General features: G+C 28.7%; 1 protein-coding gene across 3 annotated transcripts in view; it reads left to right on the top strand.

The window, feature by feature from the left end:
- LOC113386812 (CUGBP Elav-like family member 1) overlaps nt 1–25,222 on the top strand; it is a 457,260-nt gene that overhangs the window by 321,732 nt on the left and 110,306 nt on the right. For all 3 annotated transcript variants that reach the window (XM_026624571.1, XM_026624572.1, XM_026624570.1), the window contains exon 6: nt 8,353–8,435. In XM_026624571.1, coding sequence (XP_026480356.1) covers nt 8,353–8,435 — 83 coding nt within the window. The remainder of the gene's footprint in view (nt 1–8,352; nt 8,436–25,222) is intronic.

Here is a 25,222-nt window from a genome sequence, read left to right as displayed (position 1 = left end):
TTGTTACTTTTATCCTGTGTTCCAATTTCTATAACAGCTTCCATACTGCATGAATTCAAATTATAATCAACATACGTTTTAATAATATAAAACAATAAGAGTAAACTAAACTAAAATAAAATAAACAAAATTGTCTTATGTTTTTATTTGCATTAAAATTAAACATTTTGTTATGAATAAATTCCAGAGTAATTTTATTACATTGTCATGCTTACTAAATACCTTTAACAAATGTTATGAATTAACATTTTTGTCAAATATGCAAAGGTAAAACAAAAGTTTACATTAATTTTTTAGAGCTTGTTCGAAAATATCTTTAGTTTTTAGAGTTAAAAGAGTTAATAATCTATACATTATTTATTCTACATCTAACTTCCCGTAGGGTACTTCCCATACTTCCCGATTTGAATGATCTTAAAAACATTCAATTAGTAATGATTGGGAGAAGTGGTTATTAGTTTTTGGCAAAGGCAGGCCCAGCCATTTCGAAGATACAGAGCTAAATGTGCAAAAAATGGCAGTTTTTGAGAGAACTAAGCGTCTGATTTAAATGATTTAAAGAACGTTCTGCTTGTTTTAACAAAATAATTGATTTAAAAAAAAAATTGGTTTCAAAATTTTTTTAAAAAAAAATTTGTTTTGTATATCGAAAATAATTCAGATTTTATTTTCAATTCTGACTAAAGTTCTAATATACCTTAAACAAATAATTTCAACTTTGCAATTCAGTTTACATAATTCTTATAAATATTAGACAATGTTACAATATTTATAATAATCTATTTGAAAATATTCAATATTCCTCGAACATTTCGTTACGGTACGGGAAGTTCCAGCAATTTGCCTTAGGGCACGATGTCATACACCCCACTAGTTTTTAATCATTCCAATGTCAACAAAATTTAAATAAAACTACAAAATTTGTTCAAACTTTATATAGTAAAATGGAGCATTTAATTAAAAAAAATATAAATTAATCTACTCCTTTTTGTAATGTAAATTATTTAATGATTTCAAGGATCAATGCCCCTTTTAATTTTGGCAAAAAATATGACTTTTAGTAAGTTAATTCAATTTATTAAAGAATTTATAAAGCCATGTTGTATTTGGAATAAATAAATTATTTCTTCATATTTTATATTAAGTTACAGTTGTCATCATAGTTAATCACTATTACATAGAATCTAGTAAATTATATTATATAAATATTATTAAATTCAAAAATATATTTTTACAAAATACCTTACTAAAGTCTTATGTTTAATTTTAATTATATGTAATGCATTAATTCATAGTTTAATTTTTTTGAGAACTAAAACATAATCGCATGCATGATATTATAAATTCGTAAATATAAATTTAATATCTGGAAACTATGACAATCAAATATCAAATGCAGAAAAGTTATTCCCATTAATGCAAGTGATACTTATTTTCACATGCGCTAAGCACGTGCTCAAAAGCAAGTTGAACTAATTTTTGCGAAAAGCGCGGTATAATTTCAAATTTCCCGCAAAATCAGCACGTAATTTTACACTGTCATTTTGAAACGGCCACATTATGCGCTTGCGAATTAAATTATAAGGACTTGACACATTTGATACCATTGTCTTTTATGCGAATAATTTGAGACAAATGGTGTATGATACTGGAAGATCTTGCACGGAATAAGAAATGCGGAGTTTTATAACAAGAAGCTTGAAAGATACGGGTTAAGAATCATAATAATTGAATGATATTTAAATAAAAAATAAATTAGCAGAGCACGGTATCGTTGTTGGTACTGCCCATACCGTAATTTTAAACTTTTAAAGGCTTTAATTTTTTTTTTAAACATTTGACATTATTTTCTGTTTAGTTTTGAAGTTTTTTTTTATTAATTTTCTAAAAATTTGACTTCGCAGCTGTTTTTAGAGATCAAATAAGTACCGCGTCGGAATTAACGGTTAAACATTATAAATCTTGGTACGGAACCCATAGAAATGTAAACAAAATCTGTACTTACTGTTAAAATTTCTATTAAATATTTTATAATTTGATGTACGTATGTCTAATCGTCATGTTTCGCCAATAAATTTCTTTTTCTACTTTTTTATTGGATACCCGAATTTGCAATACCTGCCTTTCAAAACATTTAACCCTCCGACGGTCGGCGTGGTTTGGCCAGACTTTTTTCGACTTCAATTTAAAAAAAAATACTTCTAGTAATCCTATCGACTTGAAATTTCTCGACTTTTCCTATCAGGACGAAAAAATGTACAGAAGGATAATTATAAGGATATTAACTTTTTTATACTTCGAACGATCGGAAAGGTCTGTCTAGACCACCCATACATTTTGTATGAAATATACGCTTTTTGATATATGTAAACCAGTATTTGTCTTTTTTCATGGTATTTTCTATTCAAACTGCGTTGTATATATTCTTTGCTATTTGTTGTAACATGAATGTTAGTATTTTCATGACGAGAGTTTCTTGAAAACCTACCAAACTAATTGGTAATCGCAAACACTGAAAATCGGATGAGTAATGCACACATTATCAACAATTTTTTTTACCCGTACTGCGTTCGAAATTTTTTTTTTGGCAAACCTGTAGTGAAATTATATTTTCACTTTGAGTTTTACAGCTCATTTCAAAGGCACCTCATTTCGTTTTCACTTGAATTTCACAGCTCATTTCAAAGGCGCCGAAAAAGAATAAATATTGTTTTTCATTGATATAAAACAAAAAAATTAACAAAAAAGGCAACGATTTTTTTATATTTCTTGATTTTTTTTATATAATATAATATGTAATATTTTTATTATAAGCAAGCTCAACACATGCAAAAGACGGTAAGAAAAAGAAAAAATTAAAACTATAAATATTTACTATTAATAATCGTTAATATGACACCAAAAACTCATTTATCCCATATAAATGCATGTAAAATGGATGGTGGTCCAGCCAGACCTTTCCGACCGTTCGAAGGTGAAAAAATATCCGACCGACGGAGGGTTAATCAATTCTTCATTCCATCATTACAAGTGGAAGGTCTTTTGAATTATTCAAATCGTACGCTCCCTTCTCCCAAAAACTTATTTGCCATTTTGTGCATAGCTTCAAAACGTCTGGACCTGCCTCTGCCAAAAAATATCAGCATGTCTTTCAATTAATAGGGATCGAATGTTATATGAATCGGTGCTCCAAATCGTGGACGAGAATTTGTATTCAAAAATACATACACAAATGCCACACATTTTTTGTAATAATGTAATATTTTGTAAATATAGGATATGTAAAAAAATCATTTTCCATTTTTTGCTATTACAATAACTTTTCCTATGGGAAGTTATTCATATTGAATATATATAACCTATGATCTTGTACATTCCTTCCATCGTATCATGATTCCTTATGTTCGTTCTACGAATAGATTTGAAATGGTTTTAAATGATTTAATTTATTGCATAGGGTATGAAAACTTGCACAAAACAAACACATAAGTTGAAATTTGAAAAATAAATTCGAAAACGTATGATGACAGAACTGATTTTTACACTACTGGACGAATAAATTGTGAAAATAATAATTATTTAAAGTATTCTGATGAACATCAACTCCATTGATAGCAAATAGGTCTGATGCAAAGAAAACCATCAATAAATTGTTATCTCGTGGAATGTTAACGTGAATTAAATAGATTAGCATGCCTTTCTCTGCATTAGCAATTGTAGGTACATATATTTTAATGTATTGAGTTAGAAATACAATTTGAATAAAAATCTCACAGCACTGAGCTAATACGATCCTTTTCGATGAAGATGGTACAGTCCTTTCCTTACAAACTATATACCTACATAGTATTCATATCTGAGCCCAATCTTGAAATTTTCTCCGCTTGCATCCTAGCGTGAAGGGTACTTTCAGAACCGCACCTTCACGAGCATGGAAATTCAACCCCCGGAGTATATTTAATATGAAGCTTGGTATGCGAAAAATAACACCCCATAGTGACATTTGCGAAATAACTCCGGGCCAAAGAAAAGACATTTATATTTTCATTTCAATTCTTGATGTCGCATTAGCTACTCTCTTACGACAAAAATATGTGCGGAGCGTGTCTCAGGTACGCGCACTGCGGTAACAAAATTTCTAAAACAAGGGAAGGAAACATTTGCGACTGCTAATAATGTCTTAATGTAATATAAACTGATATATATATTTTACATCTTATGCTGTAGAAAGTCTGAAAAACTTTGGGATTTTACTGAGCTTTTTCACAAAAACTATTGAGCCAATGTTCATAGTGTGTATAATTTTAATGAATTATTGGAGTTTCTAGAAAGTAATTTTCTTATTATATAATTCTTCTTATTATATGCAGTGCAACATTTTTTCTTATTATATGGAATTGTACAAATATTTAATACCTCATTTAATGATATGCCAATTTTGTAGAATAATGTTAATAATTAAAAAAAATTGTGTTGACTAAAATATTCTATGATATTGGAAATAATGAATAAACACTAAGGTATATAGTGGTGTATGGCATTGTACCTTAAGATAAATTGCTGGAACTTCTCGTACCGTAATGAACTGTTCGAGGAATAATAAACGTTTTCAAATAGATTATTATAAATGCTAAAACTTATATATGTTTATTTACAGAAAAGTGAATAAAACTCAAAGTAAGTAAAACGCCAAACGAACTTAACAGGAAGGACATTGTCTAATGATTTTAAGAATTATATAAACTCAATTGCAAAGCTAAAATTATTTATTTGAAGTATATAAGTGAGCTTTAGAACTTTAGCTAGAATTGAAATTAAAATTCGAACCATTTTCGATTTTAAAAAAATCCCGAAAGCAATTGTTTTGTCAACACAAGCAGAAAGTTTTTTGAATCATTCAAATCGGATGTTTAGTTCTCTCAAAAATTGTCTTTTTGTACATTTATTTCTGAATCTTCGAAATGGCTGGTCCTAGCTTTGCCAGAAACTAATCACCACTTTTTCTTGTCATTATGAATTGAATATTTTTTAGATGGTTTAAATCGGATACTCCAGTCTCTCAAAAGCTCGATTTCGATTTTCTGCACTCTTTGCCCCGTATCTCCGAAACGGCTGGACTTGCCTTTGCCAAAATCTAATCAGCACATCTACCTATCAATAGGAATCGAATGATTTTTGAACCATTCAAATCGGCTAATCCGTGTGCCCTAAAACGTGTACGAAAAATTGTATCGATACATACATATCATTACACACACACACACATCCATTTTTTCTGAGGTATGCCAAAATGTTCAGAAACCTTCAAAACGTGAAGAAATGTAAAAATTTTCAATTTCAATTTTTGGACGATTACAATAACTTACCCTACGGGAAGTTAATAAAAAAATGCATTAACTAAAATGTTATATATGATATTGGAAATAATGGAAAACACTAATTGTAAGGTATATGCCAATACATGGTCGAATCAGGGACAATAAGGAAGGGTTGAGTTATTTCAATAGAAAATAATTTGATAATTAAATTCTAATTGAGTTTTTCTAATTTACACTTCGCAATTACTTATAAATCAGTCGCGTCCGAGAAATTATGATCTCAGTTTTTAATCTTAATGACAAATACTACTTCGTCTTCACTTCTACATCATCATCTAAATTGAAAACAAATTCAAACTTGTTTTCAAGGCACAAATAAGTTTTGGGTGAAAGCCCAAAGAAAAAAGAAAAACACGTGACACGGATAATCCGCGTTAAATATCCAACTCGAGGGTGTCTCGTAAATAATTAAATGAAAACTTTCGCTCAACACGATCTCTCTCGTGCATAGCAAAGCAAGTGAAGCTCAGTCAGATAAAGACAAATGGGTTTCACAAACGTTCACAGAAAAATGTAGTTATATATGGTAATAAAGAGATGTAAATAATTTTTAGAATTACATCTACACTATTTATTTTCTATTATATACTTCGTTTCAGTAGTTCTTTTGTGTTCTTTTTTCGGTTAATTTATACTAGACTACTAGAACGATAAATGTAAGCCCTATTAATTAGCATTTTTTCACTGAAGTAAAAATCAGTTATTTTTTAACGCATTGTTATCTAAATTTTAATATAAAATCTAAGGGGCCAATTCTGCCGTAAATTATACCAATGCTGTGGCAAGGCTATGTTGTGTAGCGTTTTGGCAGTTTTTAGTACAACTTTATATGAAACATGCTACTTTTGACATAGCCTTGTCATAACATTGGTCTCTTTTACGGCAGAATTGGTTTATAGATAATTTTCACTGAACTTTTTTATTAATAAAAAGGAAATTTACATTTTTTTAAATCGACTGAACATTTTTTTATATAGAAAGAACATTCTTTAAATGTAATGGTATTATATAGAATTAAAAAGGCAACAATTTTAAATGAAAGAACATAAAGAATTTTTATCGTTTGTGTTTCGAATAGAACATCTAAATAATAACTAAGATGTCTATAGGTATTAAAATTAATACAATTATATTTACAATGAAAAATATAGTAATAGAAAATAATGAATTTAGTCCCATTTGTTCAAAATGAAAATTTAACTTTGATGGCGATACAAAAGCTTTTTAACTTTTTTGACTAGTAATATTAGAAGGCGCATAAAATATTGCATAATTGAGCTAATTTTTGTGCTTTTTTTTAAATTTGATTAGATAAATCTACATTTTATTGGCAAAATTTAATCATTGGTATATATATTTTCTTTTGAAATAGTTGCGTAAAAATTTATGACAGAAACTCCACAATTTTAAATGAACAAGATCTTAAGAAGTTCTTAGAATATATAATCCAAATGAATACTGATATTTTCGTCGGTTTGGAATTAGATATTTTTCTTCTTTCTCAAGTATAAAGTATAACTATTAATATTATTTCATTCGTAATAAACCATATATTATTATATATTACATGGGATTTGTGATTTATACACTTTACCTAGTAGATATTGGACAATGCTTTATCAATAAAGCTTATTATAAGTATGAAATATCTTCTAAAAATAAAGAGATAAATAATTTTTATTTATCAATTATGTCTTTTAAAAATGAAACTAACTAAAGCACTATATTTGCCAATCATTGACAAACTTCGATAATTTAAATTATACATCAATTTTATATATATATATATATATATATATATATATATATATTTTAGGGTGGTCCTTCATATGGACATTTTCAGATTTCCTTGCTCCCAAGGGCTCAAATTGTTCCAAATTGATAAAAAAACAATCCTCTAAAACTTTTAGCTCTTAATATTGTCTTTTAGATAGAGTGCAATTCAATCAAACTTGGTATGGAAATAGCATGGAAAATATTCTGAAAATAAAAAAAAAATTTTAGGTCAAACTAAGCGACAAATGAATTAAAAGTGAAAATTCGTGTCATTTTTTATTGAAAATTTGACGCTCTGCCAAATTTAATAAAAAAAAATCATGCAATTTCCATACAAATCTTTGATTGAATTGCGCTCTATCTAAAAGACAATATTAAGAGCTAAAACTTTCAGAGAATTGTTTTTTATCAATTTGGAATCATTTGAGCGCTTGGGAGCAAGGAAATTCGAAAATATTAAGGACTACTCTAATATATATATATATATATATGTATCTTTTCTTAACAATTAATCAAAAAAATTAAAAGTGATTTTTGAAGATGTTTAATTACGACGTTTTGGAACCAGATACCTTTCATCATAAGGTAAAGAAACACTTCTTTATAGAAACAACATTGGTGAATCATTTGATAATTACAGAATTTTAAATACCTCGAAATTAAACGTTTACAAAAAGATTACTGTTTTATTCGTTCATAGACAAACATTCATCAATTCATTGAAAAATTCAGGATTTATCTATGATATATATTATATATTTTTTTTTTTTTTATTTATTTACATATATACATTATTTTCATATCTCAGTCAGACAGAGGTGCCTGGTATGAGAGATTATGAAAAACAGTTTTCATATAATATTTACATTTCATTTGACTATAATATCTATTTCATTAATATAATATCTATATATATCACAATATTATAACGCTTAGTTAGAGTAAAATCAATACTATCATTTTTAGTAAAAGTGTTCATCAATTTGGTGTCTACAAACGATAATAATATAAATATACGAGTTCTATGACCTCACCTACCCTATTTTATTTCCAAATAAAAAATCATGTGATTTGTGCTTGGCGTTATGTCCTTTAACACAAATTTGTCCTGTGTCCTGTATCTTTATATCTCGACAATGTATTGTATATTTTTGACTTTGACTGTGCTGATGTGTTCGTCCCTTGTCTTCTCTTGCAGGATGCTGCTTCGTTACCTTCTTCACGAGGAAAGCCGCCCTCAGAGCCCAGGATGCGTTGCACAACATAAAGACGCTGGGAGGGGTGAGTTTTAATCAATTTATATGTTTTTATATGTTGCTGTAACTATGATATGTGTATATCTGTGTACATGCTGTACTTACACTACTACTTATATTTATGTGCAAGTATTAACGGATCTGCAGACATGTTTTATGGGAAAAAATTCTGAAGTAGATAGGATATATATTAATGTTGCTGCGAATCGCTTTGGTGTAAAGAAAGTACTCGTAGATGAATTTTTATCTTGTTTGTTACCTGCGCGTAATCAATTCTTATTAAAGTTTAATGTCAGGGGTTGAAACTCGAGTATACAAATTTGTTCATAACTCGACATAATATTTTATCTTTATTGCATTTTTTTAATTGACTTCGACTTGTCTAAGTTTAACGTGTTTTTCAATTTAACAATGTCTTTAAATACAAATTGTTAGAAAAGAAATTGTTTATTGAGCATTGTTTTGACTATAGCAGTGGATCAAATCAAATTTTATTTACTTTTCTACATTCATGAAAAATGGATCATACTGATTTTTTTGTTTTTGCTAGTAATTTGTTAGTAAAATTAATCAATCAGAAGCTATGTCACCCTAAAACATCATTGTTTGTATATTATAAACAACTTTTTATTATTGCGTTTTATTTAATTATACATTCGAGTTGCTTTTATTACTTTTTATTTATTATTTTATATATTTATATATTTATATTTATCAATATGTAATCATTTAAAATCGTATCTGAGACTTATAATCCATTCTATAAGAATAACGAATTTTTCTATAAAAATAACCTTCTGAATAATTTTGCGGGTTTCCGGTATTTTTTTTTATAATTATGAGTATAACATAGTCTTAAGATCTTGATCTTTCAATCAATATCTTTCAAAGAGAATTGAAGTTCCATTTTAAGTAAAATTGTGTTGAATTAAATATATTTCCTAAAATGTATATTAGAATTCAAACTTATAACTCAGATTTTTGTTCTTTTTGATTTACCATCGGCTGAATTGTTCGATAAATTTTGTATACTTTCAATAAAGTCATAAAATATTTGAAGTCTCTTAATGATTTATGTTTTGTAATTTGTAATGCAATGCTTTATTTATGTACTAATAATGTTAGCAGTGCGTATGTGTTTCGTACATTTTGAAATAAAATTTAATTTATCGTGGTAATTAACATTTAATTGTCCCTTAGATGGTTATGAATCATTAATACTGAAATATTCATTTTTTCACTTACTTTTAGTTATGAAAGTAAATGTATATAAGAGATAGATTTGGGGCACTGAAAAGTCGTACGAGTTCGATGAACTATTTCGCTTCCAAAATATTTTTGTGAGATTTAACTGTTAGTATCTATAGTATATAATTATGCATACACCTAATACTATACGTATATCATACACATAGGTTGAAAATTATGGTACTTTTAAGGTACGAGCTATTTTCCTTCAATATTTTGCAAATGTAACCGATCAGTTACAATCATTTCTCATTTCTCATTTCTCATTTAGTGATTTACAAGCAAATGCCAATTACATCAAATTGATTCCTTGCTTGCATAACATTTTCAATTAATTATTTGGCATAATAGCCCAATTTGAACTCTTAGTTAATTTACTCCCAACACTTAAAATGTGTGTTATAATAATAACATTGGGCGTGTTGATTTATATTCAAACAATGGTAGTGGCGCATAACATGACAGAATTCAATTTACGAAACATAATGCATATATGTGTATATATGATTATATATCTGTATGAATTTATATATATATATATATATATATATATATACTTTTATGTGGATATGTATTCCTCTGTATGCGCTTTGCCACCGAGTTGTATTGAGAAACATTTTCAATTCAATTTAATTAATTTCAGTTGCATTTAAGCAACTCGCAGAGTGTGTTCAGTAATTACGAATTCTGAAAATTATTGTTACCTACGCCCAGAAACCCGGCATGTGTTATGTGTACTATTCTGGAGACTTCTGTATACATATACTTAGATATTTGTAGGAATTAAAACAGATCACTTTCGTAACAGATGCGAAAAGTACAGATTGACTTAATAAAATCCATTTTTTAATTTGTTTAATATATGTTTGATCTATTGATACATTGCACTGATAAATACGTGGAAATAAATTACAGTATTCTTATATATTAAACACAATAGGATTTACAATAGAAAGGTCTTTTTATTTAGAAACTAATTAATTTAAAAATCATTGTGTTTTCTTCATTTTATCGGCTACTCTAATATTCTCTGGCAATATTTCTCGATATATTCCGCTTGCGTATTATTTTGACGTAGTCACTTTTATGTTTGATTACCTTAATGATTTTAATTAATAATAAACATCAACCAGTTGCACCTGTTCATTTATTAGCTGATATGAAATTATATTTTGCGCTCATTATTATGACGCATTAATGAATATATATGGGCTTGTATTTTATTATTTCAAACTGTATTTTTATTTCATCGGCATTGACCATATTTATTGTTTGTTTGCAAAATTGGTTAAAATATTTACCATAATTACGGTGTGTACATAATCATTATATCAATCAAGTATTTGTTCTATGGCATTTATTACATCGAATTTTAAATTTTGATGCGTTTTTTTTGGGATTTGCTATATTATTTGTCACAAGCCTATTGTCACTTACTCTATTTTTTCAACTGGGTTAATACCAAATTGCACTTGGGTAATACATTTCCTTTTTTATTGCAGTACTTTTTATTCAAAGTTTTCTCAATTATACAACAAAATTTCAAATCTTTAAAAAATTTTACGTACCTTTGCAAAGGTAGCATATTCCAAACTTGTTTCTAAAATCTAGTTTTAGTTTGATGGTCTATATAATTATCTGTTTCGTTAAATGAGTTTTTTTGGGATTAAATATTTTCGTCCTACTCTCGTGTCGTTTTTTTTTTCGATTATTAGAGATAAGTTTTGATATTGTGGTGATAAATATTGTTTTATCATTGGCTTAACTCATTTTTGTTTGTTTTTAACATTTTTCATTTGAAATTGTATAAATTTATTTGATAAATATATCAATGTTTCATAAATTTCGACAGCTTAATATATCACAAATATTCAGCTGGAATATTAAATGAAAGTATGTAGTTGACAATTAATCGTTAAATTTTCATTTTCAGTATTTTGTAAAAACCGTTTTCCAATCACTTGGGTCAAATTTATTAGGAAATATAGTGGATATGAAAGCAATAACGAAGCTTTGGGTATACGAATTGAATAGTATAATTAACCTTTTTTTCTTAATACGTCTGACAACAAATCATGTTTATATTTTGAATTGAAACTGGCATACAGATTAACTAATGATAACATACAATATACTAATTATAAATTATACATCATACGGGTAGAAAATTTCTTATATCCATTATTAACTTTTTTTAAATAATGTTTCTAAAATAATTGAAATCCAATTTCAGTCTTCAAAAACCGTTCACCTTGCTTGTCACTCACTTGCACGTTGTCTCCTCACTTCAAAAGATTTTCTCTCAAAAAACAATAACAAACAAAACAGCTTTTTGTTAGTAGCTACTCGTTCTCATAATGTAAAGATAATATTTTCACTAGGCTGAGAGAGTAATCAAAAGGGTGTGAGTTTCCCATTATAATAGAGTGATCAAGGTAAAAATAGATGAAGACTTTGTTCGTAGACAAAGTTAACAAATTAATTACTCTGAAATTAGTTTTTGAGTAATTCATCATTTTTTATATGAATTGAGATACAAATACTAATATTTATGTTATGATTTTTCTCCTGTAGCATACTTCTATTTGATTATATTTTTTATCTAATTATCAACTTATTATACAGCATTTTTGATATTTTTTGCCAGGAAGTATTTGATATTCATACATTTTATATAAGAATTTTTCGCGTTATCGTCATAATTCTTATTAAATTATTAAATTCTAATTCGTAGTATTTTCCGAGTTGCCTTACTATTTGGTATAATATTTTTTTCATGTGTTCCATAAACATTATTTTCTATAATTTCACGACAATTTGATTTGTCTTCTCTTTAATCAAATTTGGTCCATACAGAATTGAACCCCCGTCCCCACCCTGGTATTTACAAGTTTTATTTTTATATAATTTATCTGACCTGCTTTTAAAAAAACAAAGGCTTTCATTAACTTTACTCAAGACTAACAATAATATGTAAGCTCATACACGTAGTATGGGGGCGTCTATTAATCTCGTGAGGTTTTTAGGGGGAGGGCGGTTTGACATAAAATCACAAAATATCACGTGGGAGAGGGAGGGGTATAGTAAGATATCACGTGTATTCATTTTTTCACTGTTTTTTTTTTTTTGAAAAATCAAACATTTTCAAAAAAAATTACTTTATTCAAAAATTTTACAGTTTTTTCACATAACTAAAAATAAACGTGATGTTTGGTGGGGGAGGGAGGTAATTTTAAATATCACCATGTATCATCAAGGGGGAGGGGGTCCAAAAATCCTTAAAAACTTGCTCACGTGATTAATTGACGCCCCCTATGATGTAAAAATGAATGCAAAACTTGGATTGTAGTTCAGTTTTCGCTGCACAATCATCAAGTAACCTAGTTTGCGAGCATTAAATTCCCATGGTGTTCTAATATGAAGTTCTTACCGGTGTCCAGTTAGCGTACATAATTCGGTTAAAATTTGCCATTAACGCATTACACTGCTTTTCCAGTGATGCATGCAACCATCCATTTTGCGCTAGGTCCTTCCTAAGGAAAATTCATAAGTGCCGCCGCGGCCAAAAATAACGCGGCTAATGGAACGGCTGCATGCGGCGTGAATTTAATAGAGCGATGCTTCAAAGAAAACTTGAAAAAGATACCGAGGCTAGTAGTAATAAAGTTAAGTCTGCTTCTGGAACGTATGTGCTCCTCCTTCTTCACCATAAAGATTATTACTATCGAATTTTGATACGGAAGCATTTGCTTCTGGTTTCTATATGGATAATTGTGATTTAGCATGAACACGGTTTGGAATCGATAGCAGAAGTCGTTGGTTTTCTTTAGGAGCTCCTTAGTTCATTAGATCCATACTTGGAATTTTGTGACTGTATATTGCCACGTAATTATTGAATTTCATTATTAAACTCTCTTTTGATAAATCAGGTTGTCGGGTTATAGTGTAGCTGTGGACTGTATTAAACACTGATTTGTTTGTATATTATGTATTTATTGCAGTTCTTATTACAATCACTGATTTGTTTGTCACTAAGTTATTATGAAAGAAGATATATATTTATTATTGATTACATGTTGTTAAGCGGACTTTACTTTTAAAGTGTACAATTATTTCCATTGAACTCTCCTCTACCCTCTCTACCAAGGGTAGCAACCATTCCGTGGGAAAACTCAGTGCCATGAAAATTGTCGCCTTCATGGCCAATATAATAAAACGAAAATACATCCGATCAGCGACTATATACAATCGCATAAAATTACTAGTTAGGTAACTACTAATCCTAGTAGTAGGATTTTAAAAACAACTTTATAGAGATAAAAAAGCTTTGCAGAAATCATTTAAGGAAAAAAGTGCCAGGAAACGACAGAGATTATAAATTTAATCATCATGCAGATATTCACATTACTCCGTTTTTTCAGTTTGACTCCCAATTCCGACCCTAGATTTGTGTTCAACCTTAAGAAGTACATTGGAAAATATGTCAAACACTCACTACAGACATTTTTTTATTTTGTGTACCTGTGTAATTAATTATAGTTTGCATTTACAATATTTTCATTTCTATATTTTTACATCGTAATGTTATATTATGAACGCCAAATATCATCAAATTATAGTGGTAATATAGGCCGCCAATGGAGTAATTTTTTTATAGTTTTTGGGGTATCTATAGTATAGGCAATATTATATTTCTGTTATTTATTTTGGACCACACATTCAGCATTATATTCAAAATAAAAATAAATTTTGGCTCAACATGTGTAACACTTAAAATGCATATGATAGTAATGGCTATTTTACGAGCAATACTGAAATTTCAAGCTGGCAAGTTATAAAATTTACATGACACTTAGTTGGAGTTTTATAGTATCTATATACATTTAATGTTCCGCCTGAGAGAAAGTTAGCTTATTTTTGTAAAGATTAAAGATTTTAGATTTTTTCACTGTTTGCCACAGCGTGTGTGCAAAATTGTAATGTATTATAAATTTGACCAATTTTTATTTACCCATTTAATTTTATAATTCACAATACCCAGTTGTTTAGAGTATTTTAACTAAATTGATTGTTGTCACAGGCAGTAATACATTTTTTTCAAAAATTTTCTTGTATTTTGTAGTTACCTCTGACAAATTACCTCATTTCTTATGCAATTTCGAATAAAATTTTCTTAGGCATTCATGCATTCAGCGTGTTTTTCAAAAAGTTAGGCTAGGAATTCAATCTATGTTATATGTGTCTTTATTAATTAGTTTAATCAAATTACTTACTATTAAAAGTTTTATTTGCCAATTAATTATATACATAATTTTCCACCAACTGGCAACTTCTAGATGACCAATGTTGATTGATTCATCGATTTGTGAAAAATATCTACAATTTACTTGGAAATATCAATTTTTTATGCAAAGAGCAGAAGGCACAATTAAAATTTGTGGTAACTGAAAAAATACACATCCTGCTCAGAATATAACAAGGATGATGGCTTTTCTTAGGTTGCTATTAGTGCATTATTTAAATATATAAAGGCGGCATTCATACGTTCACAAACAATACATGTAATATATTACATGCATATACTATTTTTGTATGTTATTACATGACGAATTTCGACACGAGATTTCAAAAGCACGTAAATAAATCTACGGAACCCATTTCGAAATTCGCGCTCGATTTTCTGTCACGTCCATAGATGTCGCTACGTGATTCCTGCAAGTCGACACATGAAATTGACAAGTTGATATTTCAATTTTAGCGGCAGGATGATCTTTTAACACCTAAGTAATATGTAATATACTTACATCAATCGGTTTGGCTTTAATTTCTTATATAGGAATTGAGTAATATACATTTTAGACTTGTTTGACTAGAATGAGATTTGACTAGAACACTTTTGTAAACATTATTCTAATGTTGATAAGCTATAACTGTTACGTTACTAATACTCTGACTGTTTCCAAGTTTATACGTTTGAACATTGGTACGTTATGATTGTTTGAATGTTGAATAACTGTTTCAACGCTGATACGTTATTACTGCTGTAACGTTGATACGTTATAACTTTTGCAACATCGTTACGTTATAACTGTTGCAACATTGATACGTTATAATTATGAACTATACTAAATACTTTTTCCATTATTTGATTTTTTAAAATGATTTCTTTCTCTTTGTTTTCAAATTATTCATTTACTTACATTGTGGTGCTTGAATTTATAATAATTGTTTTATGTTTTTCCATACTTGATAATTTATAATGAGAAAAACATCAAGCAGCACACAGGTTTTATTACGTTCTTCTCGTAGCACCCTCGTTAATAGTACTAGCGTAGCTAATTTATCAGTTTACACTATTTGTGTCTTTTGTTCAACTTGTTCTTTATATTATTATTTAATTCATAATATTTTTGTCATATTCTTCTGGAACTGTTGTGAAGTAGATATCTTAAATCTTGATTAAGAGTTGGATGCTGTGTTTAAGAGTTGTACGTGTTGTAAAAATATGTACAATATAGAAAAAAAAGATATCTCGTAGGAGATAATCTCTTAAATGCATTTACCCAGCATATTGTCTTATTGGTTGATGTTTCAAAATTTCCTGTGAATAAGTTTAACCTGCGTCATTTTGGTCGAGCCTTGCATTTTAATTTTTCTCAATTGTAATATAGGGATACATACAACAATTGCTTTTTGGATCTTTCTCAAATTTGTTGATACTTCGTATTAGTTAGTATATTTATTAGTAGTTACGTGTATCAAGTTGTTCAAAATAATGTTGGTCGGTCGGCGGAATTCTAGTTGACCATCGATTTTCGTCCTTTCAAAGGTATTTAATTTCATGTGCATAACCTTCTCGGCAAAAATTCGCTTTATAACACACGTAAACGTAGGTGACGATATGGAATACGAAATTACGGATTCATTCGACGTTCCATAATATTCAGATTTGCCGCTGCGTACATGCCTATACCTGCCCGCCTGTCTGTCTGTCTGCCGAGCGGGAATTCGAAAAAGGAATGGGCGGGCGCCGATGTTGGCAAAAGCGTCGGGGAAATTCTATTGCCAAAGGACCGATAGCGAACGTCAATTTCGACGTGTGCGTGTAATGATGCATTGAAATGCATCACCGACACAATCGTATTATCTTTCACTTTTGGGACAAGAGTTGGACAGTATTTTTATTAAACTCATCTCGTAGGGAAGGAAACAAATTTCCGTTAAATATGTCAATGATACTATTACTTCTTTTTATAAATATATCTTCAATCAACAAGTTCCCGGGTAGAATGACTTAAATGCTATAGCAGTCAAGTTAATTATTTTAAATTTTATTTTAGATAATCTTACGTCTTTGTAATTATTATATCTTTTACGGAAATGACCAACTAATTCTTTAGGTATGTTTGTATTATCTTATTTTTTCCTGTAGTCACTAATTAGATAGGGCAAGTTCATTGCATGAAATAGAAGCGTTAGTACTTGATGCTATAGCATTCGCCGTATATAACGATAAAAATATGATGATCTGACTACTTTATAAACTTATTAGTTCATGATAATGATATACAGTTCATGCATTTAAATACCAAAATTTCTCCCCAATTTGACCTAACTTTTACTAATAAAACTTCCAGGTTATCGAACAGAAAAATGCTTGTAAGGATTAATTTGGAATTGTTTAGGTACGTTTCTTATCGTTCTGGCTTCTGGCTTCTGGCTTCTCTTTATTTTATTACTATAAAATTTTAAAATCAAGATTCACATGTCGCATTTGGTTTTTGACCAAAATTTTAGAATAACTACTAACATCTTATCATAACAACTAATAACGATTTTTACCATTTCTGCAATATATCAATTCCAGAATATATCAACAAGAATGATTAAGGGGATAATAGGGTGACTTTTTCATGATGTATTAGTTCTACTGGAGTCAATATTTTTTTTTGAAATATTTTCGAAGATAATAATGGGTGCATTAGCGTATATTGGATTCCACTTTATGAATATTGAAAAAATTCAAAAAGGAACAACTTTCAACATTCTACTTCTTCATTCCTTTTAAATATCATTGCAAATTTATAAAAACATTATGTGGTCTGACAAAAATTGATGTGACAATATGCAGAATGGTCTGAACTATATTATTTATTACAATTAGTGTTAAAAAGTTATTTTTGATGCCTTAAAAAGTAAAAACAATGGGTTTTGTATTTTTCTTTCTCTATTTATTCCATATATGAGAATTATTTGCAAGATCAAATTCTCATTTACATCTAGTTACATCTACACCTACACGTGTCTATATGCATTAAAATTTCATTAAAATTGTTTGGAATTTCAACTCTGCAAATTATTTACAACAAACATGCGTGCATTTAATGCAAACGTTGTGTATTTTCTGTACGCTAAAAATTTGCATAGATATAGCTGCTAAAACTAACGGGTGGACCCAGAAACTATCGAATGCTTGGTGGTCTTGAAGCTATTACCAAGCCAATTTCCAACAAGAGAAAATATTTTGTCCGTGTTTGTGCATTTATATGGAATTAAGTTGATTGATAGGAAAAATGACCACGTACTTAAGTATTACTTTTCTAATATTGTTATTTTGTTATATTATCTTTCACTTATTGTTTTTATTCTACTTTATTGTTTTTCTAGTATTATTTTATTATTCAGAAATTTTATTTATTTTACTTATTAATTTTATTATTATTATTTGCTTTTATTTTATATTAAATCAACATATTACGGATACCATTTTATTGAAAATTATATCCTTTATTTTGTGATTTTTTATTAAATTTATATAATTGTTCATTACTGTTACTAGATGTTAATTATTTAGCAGTTATAATAAATATAGTAATTGCAGTAATCCTAGCTAGTGTAATACATGAATAATTTTTGAATGAAATCAATTATAAAATACCAGGGTTATGGATGCATTGGCGTACATTGGTTTCCTCTTTATGAATATTGAAAAAATTAAAAAAGAGCAATTTTCAGCTTTCTATTTCTTCATTTTTCTTAAATATTACTACACATTTATCATAATTATATATAAAAACTTATGTGTGGTCTTTTAATGACTTTGGTCTGGGGTTGATTATACGTTTTTGTTGCAGTATTTTCCACAGTCCTTACTCGCCACAATATTACATAATTTGATTGATAGATTTTGTGCATGGTCATTTTGCCACAATTAGCGTTTATTATGTCTTTAAGTTTATTTTTTTTTTTAAACTCTATCCAAAATTTTCATTTATACCTAATTAATTTCAATAATGCATAGTACTTCCACTCATTGAAACAATAATAATAACTAGCTGTAAGTGGAATTCTGTCTTAAGGCAATTAGGGCATCGTGCCTTAAGGCAAATTGCTGGAACTTCCCGTACCAAAAATTATTATTTTTTTTTAACATTTTTGAAAAAAAATTACTTTGAAAAAATAAGATTTTTGAGAAACTATAAATTGGACAAAAAATTAGTTTTTTTTGAAAAAAAATTTTTTTTAAAAAATTTTTTTTTTTAAATTTTTTTTTCTTTATTTTGACATATTGTGGAAGATCTGAACTTTTTTTTCAAAGCAATCGTACTGCTTTAACTACATAGGGACAAAATATAAAGCGCGTAAGCGCCGCGTCGCTGTCTAACGCATAAGCATTGGTACGGAACCCATAGGAATGTTAACAAAATGTATACTTATTGTTAAAATCTCTATAAAATATCTGATAATTTGATGTGCATATGTTTAATGATCATTTTTGACCGCCAAATGGCTCATTTTTTTACTTTTTCCTCTATATCTCCGAAACCGCTGGACCTACCTTCATGAAAGTTGTATCGATTCTTCATCTTGTCAATACAAATAAAATGTTTTTTGAATTATTAAAATCGGACGCTCCGTTCTCTTAAAAACTGAGTTACCGTTTTCGGAACTTTTTGCCCCGTATCTTCGGAACGGCTTGACCTGCCTTTGCCAAAAACTAATCAGCACGTCTCCTTATCAATACGGATCGAATGTTTTTTGAATTATTCAAATCGGTTGATCCGTGTTCCTGAAATCGTCGACGAAAATTTGTATCCGCACATACATACACACACATACATACATACATACATACACACACACACACACACATACACACACACACACACACACACATACATCCATTTTTTCTAAGGTATGCCAAAATGTTCAGAAACCTCTGAAACGTAAAGATATATAAAAATTTTCATTTTCGATTTTTTTGCGATTACTATAACTTGCCCTACGGGAAGTTAATAAAATCAATAGTTGCTGATATGCCCTTTGTAACCGATTGGATATATTGATATTCAGTGTTCATTTTTTATGGGAAACATTACTAAAACTTTCTCAACTATCGTCTATTCACGTCACTATTAACTATTTTAACTCTTGCGATTAAACTATTTTAACAAAACAATTCCGCCAGAAATCAATTCCATTGCACTTTTTGCTCATGTGGTTTTTGCACTCTAGATTTACCAATATCTCTGCATTTCAATAAATTCATATTCAGGAAGGTGTGTGCTGTTATCTTTAGAGTCAGCAGATTTTAACATCTGCACTTGCCGGTGTTTTATAAAGTAAATTGCAGGGGTTCAGAACATTTTTGAAAATTTTAAATCAAATATGAAATGAAAATAAGATTTTGTTTAACTTAATCATGGAATCTATGGCATAGATGATACATATTCCATATTTTATTATATGCAATAATGTTTAAAATTACTCGTACGTTATTTTTGATACCTGCTTGAACAACAATAACACAGGCCAGCAAAGAAAATGGTGCAAACGATTTTATTGCTGTTTTTAAGTATATTTGGGGCGCTGATTTCAAAAATGATTTTGTTTTTTTACTATGAGCTTTAGTTTTCAAGATATGATATATAAGGAATGAAAGTACAAAATAGTAATATAATTCAGAATGTTATTTTAATGAGATATGCCTACTTGTACATACAAACTTACAAGACCCATTCGGCCTTAGTTGGGACATTAGTTGTCACTGTGAAAAGTTCTTTTCCGTGACGACCTAGAATGGACCTGGTTTCGGCAACTTCTTTCCAAGTTTCAAACTAGAGCTGATACGAAAAATGGTTTGCAGATTTGAATTCAGCGCAAAAAATACTATAAGAATCAGCTCTAACATTTGATGCACCAAACAAAAAAAATGTAGGCCTGTGAATTAGTGTATTAATAAGATAAGACAAGGAACGAGCTAATAGTAATTTTACGCCTCGACTTATCAATAAATTATCAATTTTATTTGAAGCAGCTCTATAATTTCAAACCATAAATGTGGTTTAACGATAGTTCTTGCATCCTACATGTGCATATATCAATTTAAGTAACAAGTTGAGGAAGCTCGCGTGTCGTTATCTCGATATTTTATTTTTATTTTTATATATTCCTTCGTTTGATTCGGTGCCTTTTCATCCCTTCAGCGAATAGAAAATTTAGTCAGTCGTCAGGTTTGAGTTTATTTTTGGCGAATGCAAAAGTCCGTCCCGATGTTGCAACGCGGCGCATACGTGCCCGGAATATAATATGTCCCTGTAATCTTATCAATATGTATATGTACGATGACGCTTATGTATATATCGGCGTAACGCATGAATAGATTTACAGAGGGAGGAAGGTGTCTGTCCATTAGTGTTGGGCGTTGAATCAACGAACGGTTATTTTCAACCGTTTCTTCTTCGTTAACTAACTAACCGTTTCGTCGCAACGAAATAACTAGTTGAAAATCAACTGGTTTCGAAGCAGTTGAAAACATGGCGGCCAGTTAGTTTTTTCAACGATATAGGAATTCGTTCGTTGTCGAAAACGAACGTAGGCAGGTACCTGCGTCGGAAAGGATCAACTAATACTATGAAAATCGCTTATTGTAAAGCTACTGCTTTTATAATATTGCAAATGTACATGTACATCTTAAAAGAAACTTGCAACACGCGCCAAATCGTTTAATTTTAGAAAATCAGTTACATTTATTATAGTTTTCAATGATTAATATTTTTCATAAAAATCTCATAGCATTTGTCTTGTAATAATTTTTTTAAACTAAACCTGAAAATTGATTTTTTATTTTTCATAACATTTTTATATAACTATATATTTTTATATTGCTATTTTTATATAACATGTAAATTCGATGTTTTAGTATATGGCTTAGCTGTAATGAAAATATTTAAGTTTTTTAAATTAAACCTTTATTTATTATATATAAATATATATATATATGTGTGTGTGTGTGTGTGTGTGTGTAATAAATGCGACAATTCACATTTATTTCTTTTTATTCATCAAATCCAACGTCAACTTCGCTTTTATAAGAACAAACTTCATATTACTAACTTTCAATGAAACAGTTATTTCAACTATCAGTTTCTTAACGTTGCCAGCGTTGAATCGTTAAAAATAACTATAGTTGAAAAATAACTAGTTATTTAACTAGTTGACGAAACCCCGATAACCGTTTCGTTTCGTTGACGGCAAAACCGTCAACGACCCACCTCTACTGTCCATGCTTATTTTCAATAGGGTTTATTTTAAGGAATTGTTTTTTTTTCAATATTTTCATTTGTGATTTGGTAGTATAATTAATGGCGTTATGCTATTGAAACATGTGGTAATATAACAAGAATTTTTTTTTAGTCTCGCCCTGGTAATTTTGTGGCATTTTCTGGCAAGTGGATTACGATGATCCACGAGGCGGCTTTAGTAATTGTCGGAATGTGTTTTAATTCATCATTTATTGTTTTTATAATCACTTCTTCAGGTATTAACCAATTTGGTACATACTTTGGTACATTCAAAAATTTTTTTAGTAATTTTGTTTTTGGCTTCTTTGAGTTTTTATCGCATTTGATTTTTGGAAGCTGAGTACTATAGTTGCATTTCATATGTTCGAATTAGATTATTAATGGCTTTGTACAAGAAAGTTTTGTTGTACGTTTCAAGTTTTGTATTTCGCCAGTAAAATCTCCTTATCGTAAGAAGATATTGTATTTTGAAAGTCATTTTTGTCTAAATCTTACAATTTTGCTTGTTGTCCATTTAAGGACACAGGTAGAAATTACTAAATAATAAAAAAATTCTATTGGCATAATAGTCCTTTTAGTGGCAGGGTTTTAATATTTATTTTTATTAGATAGGGGGTGACAGCATCATTTTTCCATAGCCTTGTTCAAACTTTTGTTACATACTTCTTTGCCATGTCCTTTCTTCTTAGCTTTCAATCTCCTATATTTTGACTTCCTGTGATAGTTGTCGATTACAAGAATTTTTCCTCATCTCAGATCCTTCAAGTTTATTTTTGCTTCGATAGTGTGGCGAAAAACCGTCTTTCCCTTTTCTTTTCTTTTTTACAATAGTACCTTTAGAATTCTCTTTTCTTACACTCTTTACTATGCTTTGTTACTTGTTACTTTGTCATTTGTTAGTACATAGGTAATTTCACTCTATTTTGCACCAGATTGCTCAGTTAGATTTTATCCGAATTCTATTTTATCCAAGTTTCAGTTATCTAAAATCTTACATTTGTATCATAAACTTTAAAGAAGCGAAATTTTCAAATTTTTAGATCTAAGCTATAATTTTTTTAAAAAAAATGCTATAAAAATATTCTAAAATATTTTTTTAAACAATTGAGAATTGACGTCAAAAATATCAATTATTACATTTATATGTTGCAATAAATATAACATTTATATGTTGCATTTAATACAATGAAGCCGATTGCAAAGCAAAAAACATTATTTGGCCTTTTGTTTTCTTATAGTTAAAATTTTATATTCGTTATATCGAAGGAAAACAAATTCGACGTTTGGTGAAATTGATGGCACAAGTTCAAGCTTGGGAAATCCGCTATATTATTTATTTTTATTATTAAATAAAAGAATGGCTTAATTTTTGTATTAATTTAAGCTTAACTTAATTTTCCATTTTTGGAAAGGCTCTTTTTTTTATCTACATATTAAATTTTTCATTTTGATGTTAATTTCATTTTATTCATCACCGTGGTGTATCTATAATATTCTGATAGTTTGTTCCTAATTATTCATTCATAATTCGAATATAACAATTATTGATATGCTCAGTAATTAAATTAATAATTCAAATATCGCTCAATTCAATATTTCATTTGACCTAAATTTATTGTTTTGGTGCTATTGATAACAAAATTATTGTAGACTTTTACAATAATATATTGACAATACTTAGTTGCAATTGCACACGCTGGCTATTTTTTGCAAGAATATAATTGTATAAATTCCTTTTCTTTAGAAAATCTACATAAACATTATTCAAACTTGAATATATGTATTTATTTTCATGTTTAGAAATATTCGAATACTTGAGATTAGTATGGTAAACAATAAGAAATTTGTTGGCTATAATTAATCAGCGTATTGGAATTTATTTGTTTATACATCGGAATAGTTTTCATATATTAGTCACTGAAATACGAGCAATGTTGTTTAATCAACTATGATTGGACAAATATAAAGTAATAGTAAAGTAAATTCAGAAATGACTTATATGTAATTAACATTATGCGCTTGATAATCTTTGCATATTTCATATTGTTATAAAGTAATAATTGCTGTAATTATATAAACATATGACTGTATGCATCAACGTTATTATGATATCGCCAAATAATGTATATATTATATTTTATTGATATAATTAAAACCGTGACTAATATGGAAATTATAAGTTCCATAATAAATTAATATAAATAACACTATAATTAAATATTTTTATATAAATTAAAAAAAACTTATGACGTTTGTTTTGTTCTAAGCATTCGTGATCACCTTCCAAGTTTTAGAAAGATATCTACTGCAAAATCGTATTTTAATATTATATTTTTTCAAACTATCACAACTTTTCCACAAATTTTAAAATATTTACTAGGGCGTCTAGCTATAGTCACTAAATTAGCTTGAATTCTGGAAGTACTCTATTTTTATGATGCATTTATTGATGATAATTTTTAAAAAATTAAAAAACGTTTTTGATCATATTTTGAACCGAACGCAGATCTGATATCAGTATGTTTTTAACAAGAAAACATATTAATATGCATTTATTTTAAAAACTTCTAGTGACATGGATGTTCTGAGTTCGTCATAAACATTTTTTCATAGAAAGACATGTGGGTTATAAAATATAACAAAGTTGAAAAGAATGTAACGTATTTGAACAAAATTTAGGTAGTAGATGGTAGCTGACCAATAAAAGCTGACCATGGTAAAAAATCTGTCTTGTGGTAAAAACGCGAATTAGCAATCACTGGTCCTAGATTCATTACCAACATTCTAATGATTTTTACTTGAAATTATAGATCTTAGTTATGATATCAAGTTTGTGGCATCGATGCAATGATGATTTACATTACTATTGGAAGTGTGTCTAATATAATCTCAAATGAAAAGAATGGTCAACAGCTAGGTTGCCTTCTAATAACCCTAGATTAGGGAATGTGCATCAAAACTTTTGATGCAACAAAAATTT

This window comes from Ctenocephalides felis, unplaced genomic scaffold, assembly GCF_003426905.1.
Source record: "Ctenocephalides felis isolate EL2017-DRISC unplaced genomic scaffold, ASM342690v1 CF-g0.4_SCAFFOLD_03571, whole genome shotgun sequence".
Lineage (NCBI taxonomy): Eukaryota > Metazoa > Arthropoda > Insecta > Siphonaptera > Pulicidae > Ctenocephalides > Ctenocephalides felis.
Note: the sequence above shows the minus strand (reverse complement) of the source record. Positions and strands in the feature narration are given on the sequence as shown.